General features: G+C 41.5%; 1 protein-coding gene across 5 annotated transcripts in view; it reads left to right on the top strand.

Moving 5' to 3' along the window:
- BANK1 (B cell scaffold protein with ankyrin repeats 1) overlaps positions 1–23,408 on the top strand; it is a 193,187-nt gene that overhangs the window by 138,076 nt on the left and 31,703 nt on the right. For all 5 annotated transcript variants that reach the window (XR_013545800.1, XR_002301625.3, XM_020805437.3 and 2 more), the window contains exons 8-10: positions 12,817–12,913; positions 14,889–15,206; positions 21,822–22,076. Coding sequence is in view for 3 of the 5 variants with exons in the window: in XM_020805437.3 (XP_020661096.3) it covers positions 12,817–12,913; positions 14,889–15,206; positions 21,822–22,076 (670 nt within the window). In the remaining 2 variants the exon portion in view is untranslated. The remainder of the gene's footprint in view (positions 1–12,816; positions 12,914–14,888; positions 15,207–21,821; positions 22,077–23,408) is intronic.

Raw genomic sequence — 23,408 nt, forward strand, 5'->3', positions numbered from 1 at the left:
AATCTATGATGCATGCAAGGTAATAAATAACATGTTAAGGGCGTCAGCAAGAAGAACCAGCAGAAACAATCATGTTGTATGTGCTAGTGATGGATTGCCTCTGTGTATACTTGGAACGGGACTAAGTTCCTTAATTTGTTATCTCCAGCAGCCTGGTGAAAAGCCATATGGTTTAGACAATTATACTGGAGATAGCAAAAGGAACATGATGTTACAGAAGCTCACAACTGCTTGGTTACTGGGGAGCTTAGCTACAAATAAGACATTTTTCAGGGCCTGATGTTAAAATACTTTAAATGGTCATTGGTGCTAATACACTATTATTCATATGAACAGTTAGTTTCCTTCCTTCGTAACAGTTTTGGCACAATTTTAAACACATTGCTTCCAGTATCCTAATTGCATTATTCTTATGTCTTTGCATACTTTATTTGAAATGGAAGAGTAAGAAATAGAAATGCATTTTTAACAAGCTAACAAAAAAGGTGGGTGGATTATATGCTGACAGACATTAAGGGGTGAATGGATTTATGCAAAAGTAAAACCATTCCACCATAACCTAACTTCATAACAGCATCACTTTCCTCAATGTTTCACTCTGTTTCCATATATCATATAGCAGCATACACTTTTCTCTTCAAGCTGGGAGTTCACTTCCCCACTGTGCCTCCAGCGAATAGAGCCAATCTGTGTGGCCTTTGGCAAACTGCCCACTCCCAGGGTGTCCCCAGAAGAAGGGAATGGTAAACCACCTCTGAGTCCTCTCCACCTAGACTATCCTGAAAAGGGCTGCTATAAATTAGAATTGAATTGATGGCACACAATTATTATTTTTAAATGTTCACAAACCAGAGCAAAGCTCAGAACATTATCTACTGAAAGAAACTCATTGTGTTACTCATTACTCTTCAGGAGCCAAGTTCCAATTATTGCTTTTATTGCTCTCATTGCTCAAAGTCTGCATGTCATTTGTTATGTTGTGTGTTATCAGTGCATTGGGTTATTGCCAACAGGCCAGAAAAATAGAGGAAAACACTTTTGAGTTTCGACTACTGCCAGTTCTTATATAGCGCCTTGGTAATAATGTATAAAAATTCAAAATACATAAAATTCAAAATACGTAAAATCAAAGAGTTTTCCCTGACTAAGTAGCATTAATTAGAGAATGACATCAAAGTTATTTCTGTCAAAAGTTTACCTCTAGCTGTACCCTATTATACCCTTTAACTATAACCTTTGCAAGCAACTAGGTGTTCCTTAATATACCTAAGCAACTTAGGCATTACTCATCATACTTCAAAGTAACTTTGTACCTACTTTCATTACTTGGTGCTTTAAAAGTAACTAGTTGCAGATAGTTGTGATATTTGTATCTATTTAGTCCTTTTCATCAGATGCATTAAATGTAACCCTGAGTTATAGGATGTATATATAATGTAGTTGTTGTGCATTTTCAAAATATGTCCTTAGGATTACAATACTGTGTCCCAATCTCCATATATTTACACATATATGGAGCTCCAGCTGCAGATGCTGCCAGTGATCAGGTAAGTTGCTGGCCACATGTGACCAAACATACAGTAGGCAAGTTGCTATAGCAGCTTTCACAGCTGGAGCACAATATGTGTATGTCTAGAACTGGATACTGGCCTGTTTTCTTCTTTTTCTAACATGCTAGGTGAAACTCTGTTGCATAACTTACATTGACAAAAGGAACTTTTTAATTAGTGACCAGCCCCCTGGATTGCTTCTGTCATGAACAAAGAAGAAGCAGATTGCCATTAAGTACCAAGTTCCTATCCACAAGACTCGCATGCAATGATACTGATTTTCTGTGATTTGTATGAAACCCGGGATCATAGCAGGAACTCTTTAATTACTGGCAGTCTGCTGTTGTTGATGATATCGTCTCCCTTATGCTGGCCAATGAGTGGGACAGTTGTAAAGCATTGAATGAGTGTGAAAGAGAGAAATTATTACTGTGTGCTTCACAATACGACCTTACATTGAAGACAGGGGCTGAAATATTATTATCCCCAATTAGACTTTAATTCCTTTCCTCCACCACTTTTCTGAGTACTCTTAGTGCTCTTGAAAAGTAAGCTTGGGTGATAAAAAGAAATGATAAATAATTAAAATATTTCTAGTTCTCTGATTAATATTTTACCTTTTAGAGGACGTGCTATATGAGCAACGTTAATGCAGAATTGAGAACTAGGCACAATGCTTAGATCTACAATGCCTGGTTGCTAGGTGACAGCATAGAGAAACACAATATTTAGTGAATAAAAGGATAGATTTGTTACATTAGTTGGGTGGGGGTTTTGTATAGGTATGGGCACAGGCAGCTTGTTACTGGAGTGGGTGGACACTTCTCCTGCACCTGCCCTCAGTTTACAAGCTACCCCAGGTATGGATGATAACTCAAGTGAAAAGTGTCTACAAGACAAACCCAACCAGAACAATCTTCCAGCAGTGGGACTAGCAGCTATAAATCAAAGTAATGGTATTTAATGATGAAAGATACTCTGTAATGGTGAAGGTGAAAAGAGGCTAAAAAAAAAGCCAGAATCAAAGAAGTTATTGTTTCCTGCGGACAGACAAGACAACTCTGGACCAGATTGTTGCCTACGTGTAAGTTCTTTTTCATGGTTATACTTATAACTGCATTCCCTTATTGAGGTGCAAACATTTCTAATTAGAAAAGCATGAAATCTGGAGGATAAGTCCCAGCTACACTTCACTCTAAGAGATAAGGGTCAGGTTATAAGAAGTTAAGTAAAGGTAAAGGTAAAGGTTCCCCTTGACAATTTTTGTCCAGTCGTGTTCGACTCTAGGGGGCGGTGCTCATCCCCATTTCCAAGCCATAGAGCCAGCGTTTTGTCCGAAGACAATCTTCTGTGGTCACATGGCCAGTGTGACTTAGACACAGAACGCTGTTACCTTCCCACCGAGGTGGTCCCTATTGATCTACTTGCATTTGCATGCTTTCAAACCGCTAGGTTGGCGGGAGCTGGGACAAGCGACGGGTGCTCACTCCATCGCGTGGATTCGATCTTATGACTGCTTGGTCTTCTGACCCTGCAGCACAGGCTTCTGCGGTTTAGCCCACAGCGCCACCACGTCCCCCACCACTAAGAAGTTGCAAAGGTTAAATTGCTCAAGCCTCCCTACTTGTGACCAACCCACTTCCGAAGCAAATGCTAACAAACACACACACATGCATTCACATATCCCTGTACATACACACTGTTCAGGCTGGTCTGTGGATCATCAGATCTAATTGAGCACCTTTGTCCAATGATGACTGACAACTGAATTGCAGCTTTTTATACTGGTGGTCCAGAACTACTCCCTTCAGACTCCACATCTTCACACCGAATAAGAAGCCTTTCTGGGAAAGGCCATATGTGGTGAATGAGCTGCATTCTATGGGGCCCAGCACATCCTAAAAGTTTTGAAAGATGAAACAATGATCTCAAAAGCTGGGAGGGGGCAATTTTGCCATGTTCTGAAAGTAGTTTGCAGCACACTCACCCACACAAAATGTTTTCAATTTTTTAAAAAATTGTACACTAAGGAGTAGGGGACGTGGTGGCGCTGTGGGCTAAACCGCAGAAGCCTGTGCTGCAGGGTCAGAAGACCAGCAGTTGTAAGATTGAATCCACGCAATGGAGTGAGCGCCCGTCGCTTGTCCCAGCTCCCGCCAACCTAGCGGTTTGAAAGCATGCAAATGCAAGTAGATCAGTAGGGACCACCTCGGTGGGAAGGTAACGGCATTCCGTGTCTAAGTCGCACTGGCCATGTGACCACGGAAGATTGTCTTCAGACAAAACGCTGGCTCTATGGCTTGGAAACAGGGATGAGCACCGCCCCCTAGAGTCAAACACGACTGGACAAAAATTGTCAAGGGGAACCTTTACCTTTACCTTTACACTAAAGAGTGTGAGGAGTTCCACAGAAAGATCCATTTTCAATGTTCTGTGAACTGTCCCTTTGCTTGGTCCAGGAATCACCATTGATTTGGGGTTATTCCGCCCTTCCCCAGAAGATTCCTACTTCCATCTCTGAGAGAAACATTGCTAGGGGGCCAAACATGGATTTAAAAACATGTGTCTTGTGAATGTCCACAAAATGAATTATAATGCAAGCTTTTATGTTTCCTTCTGAATTACCTTCAGGAAGATCAAGCATCCATCATCCTCTTTAAGGCTGGTATCCAGTTTTTGTAGAGCCAATGTGGTGTATTGGATAGAGTGATGGACTAGGACTCAGGAGACCTGGGTCTGAATCCCTGCTTAATTATGGAAACTCGTTGGGGAGTGGGGGAGGATGGAAAGATGCCACTTGTAAAACTACTCCTTACCTTGAAAAGCTTATTAGGGTTGTCATAGGTGACTTCACAACATACAGCATTTCACTTGGTACGAATTGGTATGTTGGCCATATCAATGCCATTCATAACTCTTTCTAGCAACATACTACAAAATTAAGGTGAGTTCAAGTTACAGTAGCTGGAGTCAGGGGACAGATTCAGCTGAAAGTTGGAACAGGGTGATATTTTCCCTGCTACATAAACCCCTGCCACACGGAGATATCATGATGAAATTGCTTTAAAAAATAAATGTTCCCTTTACCCTAAATTAAGAAATACCAACATTATGTTCTCTTCCTGAATGGAAAATTGCCAAACTCATTTCAATCAATATAAAGCAGTCTGCTCCGAAAAGGTTGAGGCACCACTTGTCATTATTATATTTTGTAATAAAAATAATTGTTCATTTTGTCTTTTGGGGGCAATGTGGGGAGTACATTTCTTCTCTCCTCTCATGACTTGCCTTGCCGCTGCTGTCATGCTTGAGAGAAACAATGGGGAAACGCTTGAAATTGTTTTAATGTGTTTGTCGAACAAGAAGTAGAATGGGAAGAGGTGCTATGTAGATGTTCTTCCTTTCCCCCACTCTGGAAAACAGCCACAGAGCTTTATTTTGACATCATTTTTACATGGCTGTCAAAAAGAAATCAGATACAAGTGTACATGACATTCTGACGCACTCTGTTACACACTGAATTTTTGTAGAATGCAATATGAGCCCTCTACAGGCATTTTAAAAGGCTTAATTGAAAGTGTGAGTAGGGAGACAGTTCTAGTACTGCCCCCTGCCTCTCCCTGTCTCCACAGGGGGAAGAAGAAATGTTTGAAGAGGAAAGTTCCTCCTATATATATGGAATCCCTCCACACAGCTAGAGAGCTTGAAAACAAGCATTCCTTATTAGAAATGGGCACAAACTGGAAAATAAGTGGATCATGATGATTCCTGGTTTGTGGCTAACAAACTACCTGAAAAACAAACTGACTCAGGGAAGGGAAGCTGGACCTGCTGTCTCTGGTGGCGGTGGTGGAAGAGGACAACATGGCAGCACCAGATAGGGAGGTAACGGGGTAGTGGAAAGAGGGTGGGTGGGCATTCCCTTTTGCTGAACAAAATGAACCGCTGGGTGGTGGGGTTCAGTGCTTCATTTTGCTTTGGGAAAATGGGATTCTCAACCCAGTTCGCAAAACGGACCACAAACCAGCTGGATTCATTGGTTTTTCTGGTTTGTAGTTTGGTTTGTGCTCATCTCTAATCCCTGGCACATGGAAAGACACCCCATGGAGCATCCTGCCTCTTTTTCAGACTGTTCTTCTTTATATGGAGACAGACAGTGGCCCCAGAACTCTCTCCCTGCTCACGCTTTCAAATTAACCCTTTTTAAAACATCGGAATAGGACTGCAATCTTCAAAGATGAAAAGAATGTAGACCGTGATATTTCTCTATCTTCCACCATCATTAGCCCATGACATGGAGAGAGGATGTGGACCACAGAACCTCAGCTGTTTCTAAAACTAGCAAAGGATTCTGTGAAGTTTTCTTTGTGCCCCAGTGTTTTGTCCTTTGCTTCCCCCCTATCAATCTTTTAATTCCCCCCCCTTTAATTTTATCAATGTCTGAAGAATTATAGTGGGCATGACTCCAAGGAAAGAGAGAACTGAACTGGGAAAAAAATATTTGTTGGTCTAATGCTCCCAGGCTCAACCCAGGTCATGATGGCTTCAGAATTCTGGAGTTTCAATCAAAAAAAAAGAGAGGGCATCATATTTCTGAGAGAGAGAGATCTAGGTTTATCTACATTATGGATTAACCCTGAGATATGCATACGAGGTTCTTTGCTGTGATTTGATAGTAAGGCGACAGTCGCATGATATATGAATTGCTGTCTGCGTCTCCTGGAGATAGTGGTTAAAATGTTGACTTTTTACACTGCTGAGGGTGCATCCTCTTGGGAAAACTTTTAGTATATTTTAAAGCTGTGTTGTATCTTGGTTGACGGAGCTCCCCTGGCTTTTGAAATCATTTCATTTGCAGCTTGCCTGCTTTGCCCTCACACTGGCCACTCATCCCAGCTGCCCTGGGAGGAGAGGGAGAGAAAGAGAGGGCAAAGCTGCTTGTCCTTTTAGAACGCCTGGCTGCTTCTGTCTCTTTAAGAATGACCCAGCTGTTCCTATTTGTACCCATCGAATACATCACAGAAATGAAGGGTGCTTGGCTTTGCAATGGTGCAAAAACACTGTTCCAAGCTACTATCACTAGCTTAACTCTGTGATATGTAGATGCCCAAAATGGTAATACAGTGGTGCCTCGCTAGACGATGATAATCCATTCCACTGAAATCGCTGTTTAGCGAAATCATTGTCTAGCGAAAAGCATTTCCCTATTGGAATGCATTGAAACTTGTTTAATGTGTTCCAATGGGGAAGAATCGTCGTTGTCTAGCGAAGATCGGCTATAGGAAAGCCGCTTTACGAACCACTGATCAGCTGTTTAAATAGCTGTCTTGTGAAGCTTAGGTCCTGAAAACACCCGTTTTGCGAGCGCAGAAGGAGCTGTCAAAATTGTTGTCTAGCGAAAATCGGTTTGCAAAGCAGGGACCAAACATTGTCCAGCGAAATTCCCCCATAGGAATCACTGTTTTGTGAATCGCTATAGCGATCGCAAAAAAGTCAATGTCTAGCGAAAAACTGTCATGCGGGGTAACTGTCTAGCGAGGCACCACTGTAACAACAACTCCTTCATTTTTCTATAAACCATGTAATGCTTCAACTTCTGAACCCCAAAGTCCTTTTTCTTTTTAGACTACAGTCACAGAAGACTAGACGTTACACTGCAAAAGAAATAACTTTCCTAAGCTCTGGTTGATACTTGTCAAAATGATAAACCCCCAAAGAATTTTCTAGCCTACTTATTGCTTATTGTGGGCAGCTGTTTCTTCACAGTAAATTTCCCCATGCAGTTTGCTTTAGGGAATCAGGGCCTATTTACATTGCTGAAGACCTGTACCTGGTTTTAATTAGCCGTCAGAAGCACCATCTTAGGAGACTTATTTGCTTTCAGCCCAGTTGCTAGAAGGAATGGGTTGTCAGAGAAGCATACGCAAAAGATGCTAAATGATAAGATGATTAGTGAACTCTACTGAAAAGTTAATTATTAAGTCCAGTTTTTAGAAGCATAACAATTGCTTTTACTCCATCTGATTCTAACTCTTCCACTGTTCAGAAATGTGTGTTGAAAGTACACCTTTGAATAAGGAGTGTCAGTGTCTGCATGAGAAGAAAGACGTCAGAGGAGTCCAGTAATATATTACACCCCCCCCTTCATATGTTTACTTCTAACTAGAACACCTCAGTAGGGTACTGAATACTTTGGCCCTTACCTTGGGCATAATGGTGACTATTTGGCCTACATTTCATTGTGCCTACTTCTGTTAGGCAGCCCTAAACTGTGCATTTCTCTACTGGGTTTCATATATGCTTGGGACTAGGATAATCTGTTTTTGTTTTGCTTTGTTTTTTTAACGATGAGTGTTCCCAGAATTTCTGTCCAGCATTATCACTGGCCACATTAGCTGGGGAATTCAGTGATCTGCAAAACAAAAATGTAGCTTTTCCAAACTCTATAGATGCTAAATCTCCAAATGAACACTAAGGCTCCATGCAATGTGTCACCTGCTAGGTCAGAAACTGCAGCTGCTGAGCTGAGTTCAGAAACTGTTAGGATATTTCTAATACAGTACTTCTTTAGCTTAAAGAATAGCCCTCTTGGATTTTAAATTAACAGCTGATAATTGCATAGGACATGAATAGAGGACATTGAAGGAACACATGAGCCTTCAGCAATGGAGTGAATCAAGGATGGCATCCCCAGACAAGATAACTAATGTGAAACTGAAAGCTGCTATACTCTGCAATAAGGAGGGAGCAGAACTCCTTGGTTAATATGAACATCTGGTAGCTTATTTGTTTGCTTGCTTCATTTTTGGGCTGCCTACCTCCCAGTGATGAGACCCTAGGCAACTCACGTTAAAACATGGCATTAAAAACACAATAAATTACAAGGTTAAGAACAAACAAATAATAATAATAATTGATAATCAGTTAATTAATTATACAATAATAATTTAAAAGCAGTTTATAATCTTTAAAATACACTTCGAAGAATAAAATTCTAACAACCAGCATCTTGGTTACACAAGCATTTGTAAAATGCCAGAGAGTGAGGGTCTGCAACCAAGGCTACGATGGAGTTGTTTCTAATCACGTGCGTGAAAAAATGTGTGTCATTTTAAGTTACACAAAGTGTATGGCAGCATCCATGCGAAAGGATTTCCAAGGGGCTGGCTGAGCCCTGTTTCAGTTCTAGCTGTTGCAAGGCAGATGCTCATAAACTTCAGTGCACCGGACCTTTCTGCAGTAGCCCATGTGTGCCCCCAAAGATCAGCAGCTATTACAACTCACAAGCCAGTAGGAATCCACTGCTGGGCCTTGGATTGGCAATTGGATTGGCAATTGGATCTTACTTCAGTACTGTCAATGGAGTGTCTTTGGCTACCATAAATAGGAACATTTGGCTTGTTTAGGGGATGCTGAGAGAAGAGTAGAGGGATCGAGTAGAGGGATTGTGCTCCTACCCACCACCACCACCATATACCTCTTGAGGTGTCTGCCTCCCACTGCCTTAGTGTCATAACCAGTTTCCTTCCCCTCTCTGATTAGGCAAACAGGGTAAAGAATCAGGAAAAGACAACATGCATACAATTTAGTTTCCCCCTCCCTTTGGGTGTCATGCAAATGGCCAAGAAATAGGGTGCAGACAAAAGGACAATAGTGCCAAGTGGTCATGGAAGAGTTAGGCTCACTCCAAGAGTGAGGTAGACTGTGGAGAGCAACTTCCCCAAGGGCCTCTCAAAACCTGGTTATCCCCCTCATTCTCCTTCAGTTTCCTCCTTTCTTGCTGATCTGGAACACCGAAAAGTTTCATTTTTGAACTACAAATCTCGGAATCCCCCAGCCAGTTCCATGATGACTGGGGGATTTGGGCAATGTAGTCCCCAAAAGCATTTTTTTAAATCTCCAAAGTTTTAACATGAGCTGAGCTGCTTGAGGAACTCAGAGCCCCTTCCTTCCCAGATTCTTCATGCCCCCTAATGACTTGGTAAGGCATTGAAGAGAAAAACAGGGAACTGTTATCCGTTTCCTTTGCAGTGATTTTTGTTCCCATGGGGAAAGACGGTGCTCCTACCCACACTCCTGTGGAACTGCTCAGGAAGAGAAGAGATATAAAAATGTAACAGCCAAGGCCAGGCTGAATAGATTTACCACAGATTTTAAAGATGCTTCGGCTTCAGCAAATTTCCATGACGGAGGGAGCTTCAATGGATGCTACTTAAATTTTGGCCTTGAAACCGTCCTCTGTTTTTGAAAACCAAATGCCAGGCAGTACATGATGCAGTTCCTTGTTAACAAGCAATATACACACATGCACTCTCTCTCTCTCTCTCTCTCTCTCTCTCTCTCACACACACACACACACACACACACACACACACACACACACACAAAAACACACACACACACACACACACACACACTGGATGGGGGGACCCTTTAACAGTAAAGAGTTTTAACAGTACGTGTTTATTTTTTAGTCAAAGTTAAAAATGATTCCATTTGTGTTTGGACTGACAGCTACTCTGACTTGGACAAACAAGCAAAAAATAAATAAACAAAGACAATGTGAATAGGACTTACTTCCTACTTACTGTTATGCCTCACTGTATAACTCCATGTGAATAAAGGAGAAAAAGCAAAATTAATTGTTGGGCTCAGTATTTCCAAAGAATCTTCTTTCCTTTCCTTTTTTCCCCTTTTCTCTTCTCTTCTCTTCTTTCTGGAAGTGAATCACTCTGGATTTTATGACTACAAAATAAATAAATAAATAAATAAATAAATAAATAAATAAATAAATAAATAAATAAGTAAGTAAGTAAGTAAGTAAGTAAGTAAGTAAGTAAGTAAGTAAGTAAGTAAGTAAGTAAGTAAGTAAGTAAGTAAGTAAGTAAACTTGATGGTAGGTGAGTATGGAACTAGTGAAATGTTACAAAGCCAGAGAGGGCTCATTACAATTGCCAGTATTCCAGAAGATAAAATTTTGGTTTTCCCTCCCTGTAACTAGCAGAGACAGAATAAATAATTCAAAATGGACAAATGGAGACATGTTTAGTACTGTGCATGGATCAAATGGTGCAGCTTCTCTTAGCACAGACTTAGGGGCACTTGGTACAATGCTTTTATTCAGAGCACACAGGGATATGAGAATAAAATGTCTTCCCCATTTCCTTCTTCCAGCACAAGTTGGAGAAAAATTACAATCAATTGCAGAGAGGTAGCTGGGTGAATCTGTTCAGCCAAAAAGATAAGTTATGTATGATGTATGCAAAAAAGTCAAGAAAAGTTGAGGCCAGCAAGAAAAGAGGACAACTGAAAATGAGATAGAATGACTGGATTTGCAAGATCTAAGCAGAGCTGTTAATTATAGGACCCTGGGGTTGTCACTAATTCATAGGGTCACAGAAAATTGGAATCAGCTTAATGGGACATAACAACAACATATGTGATGCACCAGCTTCACAATTGGTAGACTTTACCAGGCCAGTAAATATTGCAAGAAATGAAGCTTTCAGTTATTGCAAGATATTTCATCAAACTAGTCACCACAGAGTTTATGGTAGAGAATATACACAAGGAAGTCCAAACATCTTCCTGGCTAGGTGTTGAAGCTTCAGGATCTGAAATTAAATTTCTAAAATGGAAATTGCGAACTTCTAGAATCAGCATAAATTGTAGTGGTACCAAAAGATGTAGAATCAATTGTTTCTTTGTAGTCCTATGCATGGAGGTCCTAGGTTGGCACATACTGGATGTAACTCATTGGTTGAGGACCAACAAAAGTTAGACTGAATTGTAACTAGATAACATGTCTTGTGCCAGCTGCCTAGAGTAGTTGTATAGACAAGATGGGCGGGATACAAATTAAATAAATAAATAACTCAGATCTGGGAACTTGGCAGACAGACTATTTTGGAGGGGCTTCACTCTTCCTGAAAAAAACAGATTCAGAATCAGGGCTCAGAAGGTGCTCCTTGATATGGCTGGAAGCCCTGGTAGCCGCAGTGACTTTGCACAAATTTGGTTGCTGTGCCACTTATCAAAGCTGTAAGTGGGGCAGGGTAACCAGTGCTTTGAACTAGGGTGCTAAAATTTGGAGGGTGAACAAATTTGCTATCGAGAAAACATGCACATGCTGAGATTTTTAGCTGTGAGGGTGCAAATACATCCGTCCTTGAGTGGGCACATTGCCTCCAGCAATTCTTCCCTGGGCAGAAGCAGACATAAAACAGATAAAGGAGGTAAAGCCAGTTTTGTTGAAACAGGTTGAAATCATACATTCTTGTCTAAGAATTCAGCATGAAACTCCCAGTTCTTTCTCCACTTCTGCTGGTGTTCAGCCAGGGGTTGGCTGCCAATTTGCCTAGGTAGCAAGGGAGAGAGAGAAGGTGCTTAACCCAGTCTCTTTTCAAGATACAGCTTCTTCTGCCAAACTGGAGGGTGCTACTTCCACCCTCCAGACACAGCATGGCTGTGTTTGAGAAAAGAAAAACAAAATGTACAGAGATCAGTCATGGATCACCTGCTTCAGATCTCCTCCAGTGTATGTTATTTTGCTGCAAAAATAAAGAACAGATTGCTACAGACTGGCCCAATGCCAACACTGATTCTAATTGTAGAGAGATGTTGGTGCAAGGCAGAAGCAATTAGAGTCACATGCATTGTCTGGGAGCCAAATTCCCTCCCCCCAAAATACAGTACAGCATGCCGAAAGTAACTTAGGGCTTAACATTTTACAAACAGCATTTCACCAGCAACCCACTTTTGAAACTTAGGAGAATTTCCCCAGCCGATTCTGATATCATACATAAGGTCTCCTTTTCAGTGGGCCAAAAAAGTCAAACACCTTCCCCTATGAGCAGGGCATTCCTAAATACTTGGATGCACCTAAAATTGTTCTTTTGTCGTAATCCTTGCAAGTCAAGAAAGCCTCAGAAAAAAGATCTGTTTAACTTCTGTGCAAACATGCCAGTAAGTTGTTGGCTTTAAAAAATTGTTATCTGAAGTCCACTGAAAAGAGAGCCTTCTGCTCTTGTGTTTTCTTGCAGTTTCTTTGGTGTTTTAAACAACTTTTTTTCTTCTTACAATGGGGATGAGTGGGCAGATATCTCTGGATTTTAAAAACCATTCAGAATTCTCAAAATCGTTTATGCAGAAGTGGAAAACAGATGAGACATTTGCATGACTGATTCCAGATCTGTGATTTCATACTGCACTGAAACCCTTATTGATACAAATGCTTTGATTGTTGCTCCACTATTCTTCCTTCCAGACAAATGAGGACAGTAATGAAATTGATGGTGAGGAAGAAGGACAAGTGAATACTGAAGATGATAACTATGTTATGATGATGAGCTCAGAATCTCATTGTAAGTTTACAGTACTCAGATTTCTAGTATTGCTTTGGTGCAACCTCTCTTAGTAAAAATAGAAACTTATAGCCAAAATCATATTAGTTATGGCTGCCAACATAACACAGCGGGTATACAGCTTGTCAGCAAATTGTTGCAAATTGTTGTGCCTAGAATCCCACAACTTGGTATGCAATAGCAAATGCCTACACTAGGTTCTTAATCTGCTGCAGTTAATGAACAAGTTTTACACCAGCATAAAAACTCAATAGGAATTTGGGTAATGCCCCATTACAAAGTCCACATCCATTGGGAAGACCCAAGATTTTGTGGTCATCTTTTACCTAAGGAATTGGAAGGGGATTTTTATGTGAACTTGACACATTCCCTTCTGTCCACAAACCAATCCCATGTCCTAGTATTCCTCTTACTACACACCCTGCTGTTGGTGGAACACATATGCCAGGAATTTACAATATACTGTATAAAGGAACTCCAGAGTCTGCCTTGAAGACCCATGATCTTTATCTGAGGACCTTTGTACTTTATATGTCTGCACCAGTATTAGCTATAGCAGAAAGCAGAAGATTCAAAGTACAGTACATAATGTCCAGAGCTCTGAGCAAACCTATCCATCAATTGGTGGTAATTGGAATACAGCAGCACAGAACGATGGATTAGAATAATATCTGTGGGCTACAGGTGTTGCCGGGCTGCAGCATTCAATGTCCTTGCCCATCAGCCATCCTAGCTTGGGCTGATAGCACCTAGAATCCATCAAAATCAGGTGAGTCACCAGTTTCCCACTATTAGTCTTGAAACTACATTGCTCAGTAACCAGAGAAGCACACCCACCCACACACCCACTTTTTAACATTAGAAAAAGGTTCCCTATGCCGGGAGAAAGGTGGCATAATAATCTTTGAACAGAGCTGGAAAAGACCCTATGGATCATAAAATCCAGCTCCTGTGCAAGAGACACAGTGGGGAATTGAGCTCCCATCCTCTGCAGCCAGGTCCCTAAACCACTAAGCTATCCAGCATATTACATAATTAATTAAATAAAAAAGCAAGCAGCCAGGACTTCCATGTCCTAAACATGTGCCTGGCAAATTTTTGTAACATAGATAAGTTATCAGCCTTCATCTCCCTAACAACTACCCTACAGCTTTATAATGGTCCTTGGCTTTGCTACAGTTGGTATTTTATCCCAGTCTGTTTAGACAGAACCAGTGCCCAGATTGGGGTCCAGAATTCCAGAATACTTGGCAGCTGCCTCAGTTGCAGCCTGATGAATTATCAATAGACTAGAACATTGTTAAGGGCAGCTGCAAAAAGGCTAAAGGCACGAGGAACAGGGAACACCCTACAATAATTATATGGAAGCAGTTTGCATATAAGATATGCCTTTCTTTATTCTAGCCTAAATGAATTTTCCCTATATATTTATACTTGGTAAGACAGCAGGACCTCATGCAACCCATAAAGTGCAGTCTTTCCAGTAACTCAACCTTCTCCTCCCAGTGGCAATATTTATTCCATGTTAAAAGAATGTTAAATGACAAGCTGGCAGGTGACAGTCTATTAAAAACAAAGCCATGCAGCTGCATAAGTTATGGCTTGCTCTGCTCCCTCATTGGTGCTGTGCTGCATTTAGATCTGGATGCTCTAAACTGGGAGAGGATTGCTGTGGGATAGGGAGGAGGAACAACACTACATTGTCTCTATGACTTAGACAAAGCCCAACATTATCACATGTGTGAGTACGACATGTTGCGAAGTTACAGAACCTAACAAAAGCCTCTACCATTTGTTTAATAAATATTTTAGATTTTCTTCCACTGGAGTTATAGATGTGACAGCTTTCCGCCGTATTAGTTCATGAAAGTTTTATTAGCAATGCCGCTGCTGCTTCTGCGAATATCTGCAAAATATGAAATGGTTCCAGAGGGCGCGTTTAAAATGAAATACATTTTCTTTCCATCATTAACAGGTAGGCCAAGCCTAAGAGAAAAGCCTGAAGTCAGTAAGAAAACCCCAAAGAAAGGAGACATGGATGGTGAGACAGAGCTGAAAGACAAAGAGTGGGAAAGAGTGGCAGTGAAAGACACCGATGGAGCAGAAGGAGATCACACATTACTGGCAGATCCACATTGCTTGGATGGTAGCAGTGAGCATTTGTATGATGACATTATAGAGGAGACTTTTGGAGCAAGTGACAGAAATGTCAGCTATGCTGAGAGCCCACCTTTACCACCACGAACGAAACCTGCCCTCCCAAAGCAGCAACAGCTTCTCTACATGTCTCCAGGTATGGACTTGTGCTGGAAAACAAGCTCTCCCAAAATGTATACTGTAGGACTCAATTTGTTTCCATGCCCAATGGGATAGCTTTTAAATTAAGGTTGCCATACTATAGGCTGAAAACCTGTGGCGTAGTGTAGTAAGTTGTGCTAGATGAGACTCATTGAATCAATGGAGAGTTGGTAACTCAGCTCCTCAATAAGTATCATTGATTCATGATGACCTATTCTAGTTGCTACTTACTGTGTTAAACTACATCACAACTAGAGCAGACCCATTGAATGCACTAGTGCAATTTACTATGCTCAAATTTACTTCTCAGTATTATATATGGCCCAGGAATGCTCAGCATTAGAGATGGGCATGAAGCACCAGTTCAGCTGTTCAAGCTGGTTTGTTTAGCAGCTGGACAGGTGTTTGGAGTTGCAAAGACCCACCTTCTCCAGCAGCCACCCATTCAGAGGTGATGCCCGGAGGAGGTGGGGCAGGGAAGCTGGGTGCTGCCTCTAAGTGGGTATCTGCTGGAGGAGGAGTGGCTTTCGAACACCAAACACCTGTCTGACTGCTAAATGAACCGGCATGAACTACCAAATTGGTGGTTCATGCCTATCTCTACTCAACATCTTGTTTGTTTTGTTTTGTTTTGTTTTGTTTTGTTTTGTTTATTTATTTATTTATTTATTTATTTATTTATTTATTTATTTATTTATTTATTTATTTATTTATTTATTTATTTATTAGATTTCTATCCCGCCCTTTTAGACAAAGTCTACTCCGGGCAGGTTCCATCAAACATTATAAACTAAAAACAGTTAAAAACAATTCAAAACAATAGTAATTAGTAATGCTTAGTAGTGCTCAAGATAGGATAACAGAAAATTATATTTAAAAAGTCAAGTACTCATGCATCTTGATGAAATGACGACTTTCAAGATATTGACAGTGGATGTCGTGGTCCTTAACCCAACATAACTTTGTCATATAAAAATCCTCAAGAGTTTTTCAACAAAAACAGCACCCCTATTATCTGCCAAAAAGGGTTCTCGTTCCCATAACAAGCATTTATATTCTCACCCTGCCCTCGGTAGCACTTCTGAATGCAAATGTTCAACCACTCTTTTCGTGGCTTGGACCTTCGCATGACAGTTGGTTTATGCAGGAACCATTACACCAACAGAGGGAAGGGATCAAGAGATTTGTTAGAAAGCCTTTGGAAGAGCTTGCTGGATTGCCACACGGGTGCACGGCTATGCCGTGCATGAATAATTCTACCACATCACGAACTTCTCTGCAAGCAGAGAGATGTGCCCGCCACCCAACTCCAGGCAGTGCTAGTTAATATCCTGGGGAGGAAGCAGAATCTCTCTGAAACACTTTCTGTATGAATGTTTCAGTATAATTGTACTGTGTTTCCATGAAGTATTAGGTTGGTTTCATGGTTGGGAGGGAGTGGTAGTCTCTTTTCAAAGAGAAACTGTAATGAGTCATTCCCTCCACAGCCTTTAGAGAGCCGCTTACTGCAGGTACTGCAGAAGAAGAGCTAAAAAGCCATCTGGCTCTAACCTCCCTCCCCTTCAGGAGAAGATTCCTTTGCAGTGGCACGAATGCCTCCTGCGAAAGTTCAGAGATCAGTTGCTTTTATCTAACACGGGAGATTATTTTCTAAAAGTGGGTTGTTTCAAAAGCTGTGTTAATTCCAAAGGCTGCACCTTACTTACTTTTGCCATCCCACCAGACCCACCACTGTGGCAGTAGCAGCAACTCCCTCTAAAATTTCATTTTAAGCTGAGTCACACTTCCAGGAGGCTTCTGAGAAATTATCAGGTGTGCACTCTGGCTGGAAAATAAAGCACACACACACACACACACACACACACACACACACACACACACACACACACACACACACACACACACACACTTACCATCAGAGGGAATTGAGCCACAAAGGCAGTAGGGCAACCACCTTACACATCAACAATAGACACAGATTTGCAGAAAATTGCATAAGTTCATTTATGATTATGAGTAAAATAAATGAGAAAGTGTTTAGAATTTAATGGTTGTTCTGGGTTTTTCGGGCTCTTTGGCCGTGTTCTGAAGGTTGTTCTTCCTAACGTTTCGCCAGTCTCTGTGGCCGGCATCTTCAGAGGACAGCACTCTGTGATCTGGTGTAGTTAGCTTGGGAGTGCAGTATTTATGGCTGTGAGATAGGCTTTTGTCTTTTCCTGTAGATGGGTGATTAGTGCGTATTGTTGTGCTAAGGGGCCCTTCGCAAATATAATGTTTAGAATTTAAATAGAATCACCTGAATGTGGAAGACAGGGACCAAGTTAAATCTCAGGAGTGGGATGGGGACATCAGTGTCCCTGCAGATGGGCAAATTCAGGGTCCCTGGGATCTGACTATACATTGGAGAAACCTGATTTGCTTCAAAGTTTTTCAAACAAGGTCCCTGCTGGTTCATGTTAGCCCTCCACACTAATTACCATTTTACAGAAATCCAAGGGCAGAGGCAGAAAGCTACAATTGTGGTGTGGGGGGAGAGCTATGTGGGAAACTTCTGTTTAAAAGTTGTAGCTGCATTCTGTTCCAGTGATGTGCATACACTCCTGGCAGGAAGTGGCAGCTGCCAGCAGGTGGGGTCGCCCCTTCTTCTGCCCTTTCGCTTAGAGGTAGAGCATGAGATCAAACAGTTATTCCAGCCAGTCCTAGTTACAATTAGGTAACTAGTTTTTTATCTGAATTCTAACAACATATTATGTAATCATGCTAAGTAATTAAAACAGCTCCCGGGGCGTTACCCTTAGGCTCTGCTGGTTCGGACATCCATGCTGTCGACTCCTTTGTTCTAAGGCAATTAGCCTTCCTTTTTTCCGTGATCACCCACAGAGCCATGATTGCTGAGACTGGCAATTTTACTTTACTTTTATTTGATTTTTACCCCGTCCCCCTAGACAAGGTCTACTCGGGGTGGCTTACATACATAAAAACATAACAAACAACATCTTAAAAACATTTAAAACATCAAAAATTTTAACAATTATTATAAATCCTTGCCAAGATGGAAAGATTAAAGAAAAAGCAAAGGTCAGTTTAATTGACTGGAGGGAAAAGCCTGCCTGAAAAGCCATGTTTTCAAATGGTTTTTAAAAACATCCAGTGAGGGTGCCGGACGAATTTCTGTCGGGAGGCTGTTCCAGAGCCGAGGGGCCACTGCTGAGAAGGCCCGGTTTCTTGTTCTTTCTTTCCGGGCCTCTCTTGGTGTTAGGCCCCTCAGCTGTCCCTGCTGGCTATGTCGGGTGATTCGGGTAGAACTAGGTGGGAGAAGACGCTCTGCCAGATATCGAGGTCCCAAACCATTTTTTACCAAGACCACCCTTTTCCTTCATCCTCTTAATTTTTTTCCTCCCTGAAATGACATGGCGCTTATCTGGTACAGCACTACCTTTGGCAGGAATAATTTGAAAAGAAAAAGAAAAATTGTTTGGAGTAGGGGAGACAACAGGAACTCAGTTGAAGGGAACTGGTGTAATAGCGCATCCCCTGATCTCTCCACAACGACCCCTTTGGGCTGGATCAGGACATCAGAAAGTGGAGAAAAGTAATGCTGGACAAATTGGAACAAAATAAACTAACTTCCCCCCAGATCAAAAACAGATGATTTCTCAATGAAACACACCTGACTTCCCCATACTTAGCTTGACATCATGTAGTAACTAGTTTTTACTTTGGTTTTATTCATGCCAAATTTGATGCAAATTGACAGGCCACCTATGTCTTCACCCTCTTGGATAGCCTTCAAACTGGAGAACACCTTCAAGAGAAGGACTCTTTTCTGGCAATCCTTCAAATGGGGTTACCTCCACCTAAAGAGCTCATGTGGCCCGTTGGGGCTTGTGAGGGGAGCATAAAACAGAAGGAGGGCACATGGAAATGTCAGACTGTTTGTTGCCCACCCAGCTTTAAGCACCTCCATAATAACTGTTCTAAAGAAGGAGCCACAGAATTAATAGCTAAGGTTTCTTAGAGGTCTAAGATTAAGGAAACAGTAGCTGTGGGTTTGAACAAACTCCGGGAGGCAGTGAAAGACAGGAGGGCCTGGCGTGCTCTGGTCCATGGGGTCACGAAGAGTCGGACACGACTAAAGAACAACAAGCTATGGGATATATGGTCAATTCTGCCAGGACACTCTAGAACAAAGCCAAGAGAAGCTGACTGATAACTTGGGATTGCTTAACCAAAGACACAGGTAACTTGAGGCTGCTCGTTGTATGTGGCACAATGAGGTGCATAAACTGGTTAAAATAGTAAGGTTGAATGGGTGAGAAATCAGTATTGCAAGCTTTGGTAGCCAGGTGAAAATAGATATACTTGCCATTTTCATGGTGAAAACAACTGTAATTATTGATTGGGGCCAGTGCAGATGAGTAATATTTTCATTCCATTCCTTGTTGACAAGACCAAAAAAAAAAAAAAAATCCTCAAAACAGGACAACACAAAGTTTAAAATGTTACAAGTGGGGGGGAAGTGTGCCTGTCAGATTCGAGAATTCCTATTTATTGGGACATCAGCAATCCAGAGAGAAACATTTGGACTGTCTTTCTCTAAAGGGATAATCCAGTGAGATATATTTGGACTGTCATTCTTTCAGTGGACTTTGTTGTCAGCTCTGGCCAAAATGCAATTCTCAGATAGATCTTGGGGAAGGGGCACATAATTAACTTGTTTGTTAATCCATTCATGTTAATTAATCCCAGCAGGTTGCATTAAAATTTATTTAAAATCACAAAGAATCACCAGTAATATATTAAAGTAATGAGAAATGGCAATAGTTACTCAAAAATAGCACAGCTGGTATTTAAATAGGAAAACACATCTGAATTTTTGAGCTATGTTCCCAGAATCCTTTGGGGAAAAGCAATAACAGTGAGACTGGTATAAGTAAAAATATGCTCTAAGCAGAAATTTAGGACTCAATAGAAATACAAGAGCATTCAGGAAAACAGAATTTCATTTCTCAGCCTAATGTTTCTAGTCCTATTCCTGTCAGAGTTTTCAAACGCTAAAAAGCTGATAATATGGTGAATGCTAATGTTATATAGAGCTGCAGTTAGCTATTTTGGCACCCAGGGCAAACAGCACCATATCCTGCTCACGTTGCTCTGAGGCATAAATGCAAACCCTCAGTAAGAAAAAGGAGGAGGAGAATGTGGAGTGCCCCCGAAAAAAAAGAGAAATGTTAAATTTGGATGTGGGGGAAGGGAAGGGAATAGGGTTGGGAGATATCGTTGTATATTTTTGTAACACTCACCAGTGGATTCACCTCTAGATTTTGGTGCCCTCTAAATTTTTGTGCCCTGGAGCAAAGCCCCCATTGCTCTACCCTAGTTACAGCCCTATAGGTATAGATATTTTTGCAAAACTGTTTCAGGAAATGATTTTTGAATCAGACGGAGATTTAGTAATTTGGAGTGAGAAACCGTATGGGAATGGATGCAGGAGAACGGGCTGAGGCTGAACCCGGACAAGACGGAGGTACTGAGGGTGGGTTCTCCCACAGTTGGGGACTTGGGAAACTCCCTCACTTTTGGGGGTGTGACCCTGCCTGCCAGGGATGGGGTTCGCAGCTTGGGGATTCATCTGGACCCGGCGCTCACTATGGAAACCCAGGTGGTGTCTGTGGTCCGTACTGCATTTTTCCATCTCAGGCGGATAGCCCAGCTGTGACCCTACCTTGATGTGGGGGTTCTCACTACTTTGGTACATCCGCTTGTAATCTCAAGATTAGACCACTGCAATGTGCTCTACGTGGGGCTACCTTTGAGGCTGCTGCAGAAAACTACAGGTGGTGCAGAATGCTGCGGCCAGATTACTTAGTGGAGTGAGAAGATACCAACATATCTCGCCCACTCTGGCCACATTGCATTGGCTGCCCATCCGATTCCGCATCGACTTCAATGCTTACTTACAAAGCCCTAAATGGTTTAGGACCTCAATACTTGGTGGAATGCCTTCTCCCACCTAGATCTACCCGTGTCACTCGTGCGAGCCAGGAGGTTAGGCTGAGGAGCCTGACGCCGAGAGAGGCTCGGAAGGAAAAGACCAGATATCGGGCCTTCTCGGCGGTGGCTCCTCGCCTTTGGAATAACTTACCTCCTGAGATTCGCGCGGCTCCCTCGCTGGGCATTTTTAAGAAACAATTAAAAACACGGATGTATAGGCAGGCCTTCCCAACAGATAACCCCTGACGATCTTTTTCTTTTTATACTTTCTTTGATCTGTATCTTTGTTAATCTGTAATGTTTTTAAAAATTTTATTGTTGGGTTGATTGTAAGCCGCCTGGAGTGGTCTAGTATGACCAGATAGGCGGGATAGAAATAAAATAAATAAATAAATAAATAAATAAATAGAAATGTTTCTCCCAGTATTTGCATAGGCAATTATAAGAAATAAGAACCAGTGTCGGCATACCCGACCATCCTGAAAAAATTGCTGGGCATTCTCACATGCAGTCTTGAGATCTTTTGCATAAAGTATACATTGGTGGTCTTTTCCTGGTGTTTTCACATCCACCATGGAGTTCAGATAATGCATACATCATTGTATGTATTTTTCAGCATGGGAGACAGTGACTGATGAAGAGGTAACCAAAATAATACGTGGAGACCAAAAAGAAGACAACTCCGAGGAAGTAGAAGAGGAAGATCCATACCTTTCTGCTGAGTTTAGAGATGGGGTGTACGATATAATTCTCAGTAATGCAATTAAAGAGAGAAGAGGAGGCAAATCCTTTATTATGAACCGGCCACCGGCACCTGCACCTCGTTCTTTCATGCCTGTGAAAGAGGAGAGCACGCCTTACATAGCTCAAGGTAATGTGAGTTAGCACTTCATCTCTAGAAAGTCCTCTGCATATGTGGTCAAAATACTATATGTATCATGCCCTCAAACCTACAGACTTTCTTGATTCTAATTTTGCAATATCTTTCTTGGACATGAACAATCCAAGCCATGAGGAAAGATGGTGACTTTGATGGTATGCAAGAAATTATAGGGACAATGAACCAGTTGAGTTGGTGTGTGTGTATATGCTTGTGTTTATACCTATACACATTTGCACGCACACATGCCCGAGCTCATGCACATGGAAACACAGAGGTATGTATATATTAGGGTTATGCAAGGGTCATCCAATTCAACTGGGAGACCAATTCAGTTCTTTGAAATGCCTGCAGATTTAGTCTGGTGTGAGCTTCCCAATGATGTGTATAAGAAAACTATGATGTGCATAAGAAAACCATGAAATAACTAGGTTGATACACTGTGCATCATACAGTACACTCTCTCAGCCTACAGGAATTCAAGTGTGGTGTAGTGGACAGAGTGGTGGACTAGGGCACTTGGGTTTGAATCCCTGCTCAGCCGTGGAAACATAGCGGGAAGTGGAACTAGTAAAGCACTCCTTAAAATATCTTATTTACCTTGAAAGCCCTAATATGATCACTATAAATCAGATCCAACCTGACAGCCTGTAACAACAAGAAATCTCAGTTTAAGCCCTCTCAGCTTGCAGTGGTTGGAATGTCGGGAGATATCCTGGATTTTCTAAGACGTTCAGCCCTCATTCACCTTCTCCTTTGGAACCTGCATCTCAGAATACTAATAACAGGCTTACATTTGATTTTGCTTTCTTCATTCAAATAACTCCACTTCTTTGAACATTTTTGTAATCTCACAAATGCCGAATGGTTTATTGCTCTGCTCCAGAGTGACTAGAAGCTCTTCGCTCCACCTCCTTGTCACTTCCAAATCAAATATATACCCCTGATCTGATTTGTTTTTGAACATTTCTGTGAAGACAGGACACATGAATAGGGAAATCCATGCATAGCTTATGAAAGAATAAATGACTCCTGTATTATGAAGTAAGCTGATGAAATAAAGAAATTAAATGATGTGTGGACATATGTGACACATCTCAGGGAGATGAGTCTGTTTCTCAAAAGCCTGTTGGTGTAGAGCAGAATATGTCAGGTTCAGCTAGAGCTTGGAAACTTCCTTTTAAAAAGTGACTCATTCCTGTTACTTAATGAAGCATTTCAATATTCATTATCATTACTTGCTAGGAAGTTTTTTTAAAAAAAAGCTGTGTGTGTTGCCTTTTGTGTACTCATGACTTTTGTTGCTGTTTCATTGCCATGTTT

Source organism: Pogona vitticeps, chromosome 5, assembly GCF_051106095.1.
Source record: "Pogona vitticeps strain Pit_001003342236 chromosome 5, PviZW2.1, whole genome shotgun sequence".
In the NCBI taxonomy this organism is placed as follows: Eukaryota; Metazoa; Chordata; class Lepidosauria; order Squamata; family Agamidae; genus Pogona; species Pogona vitticeps.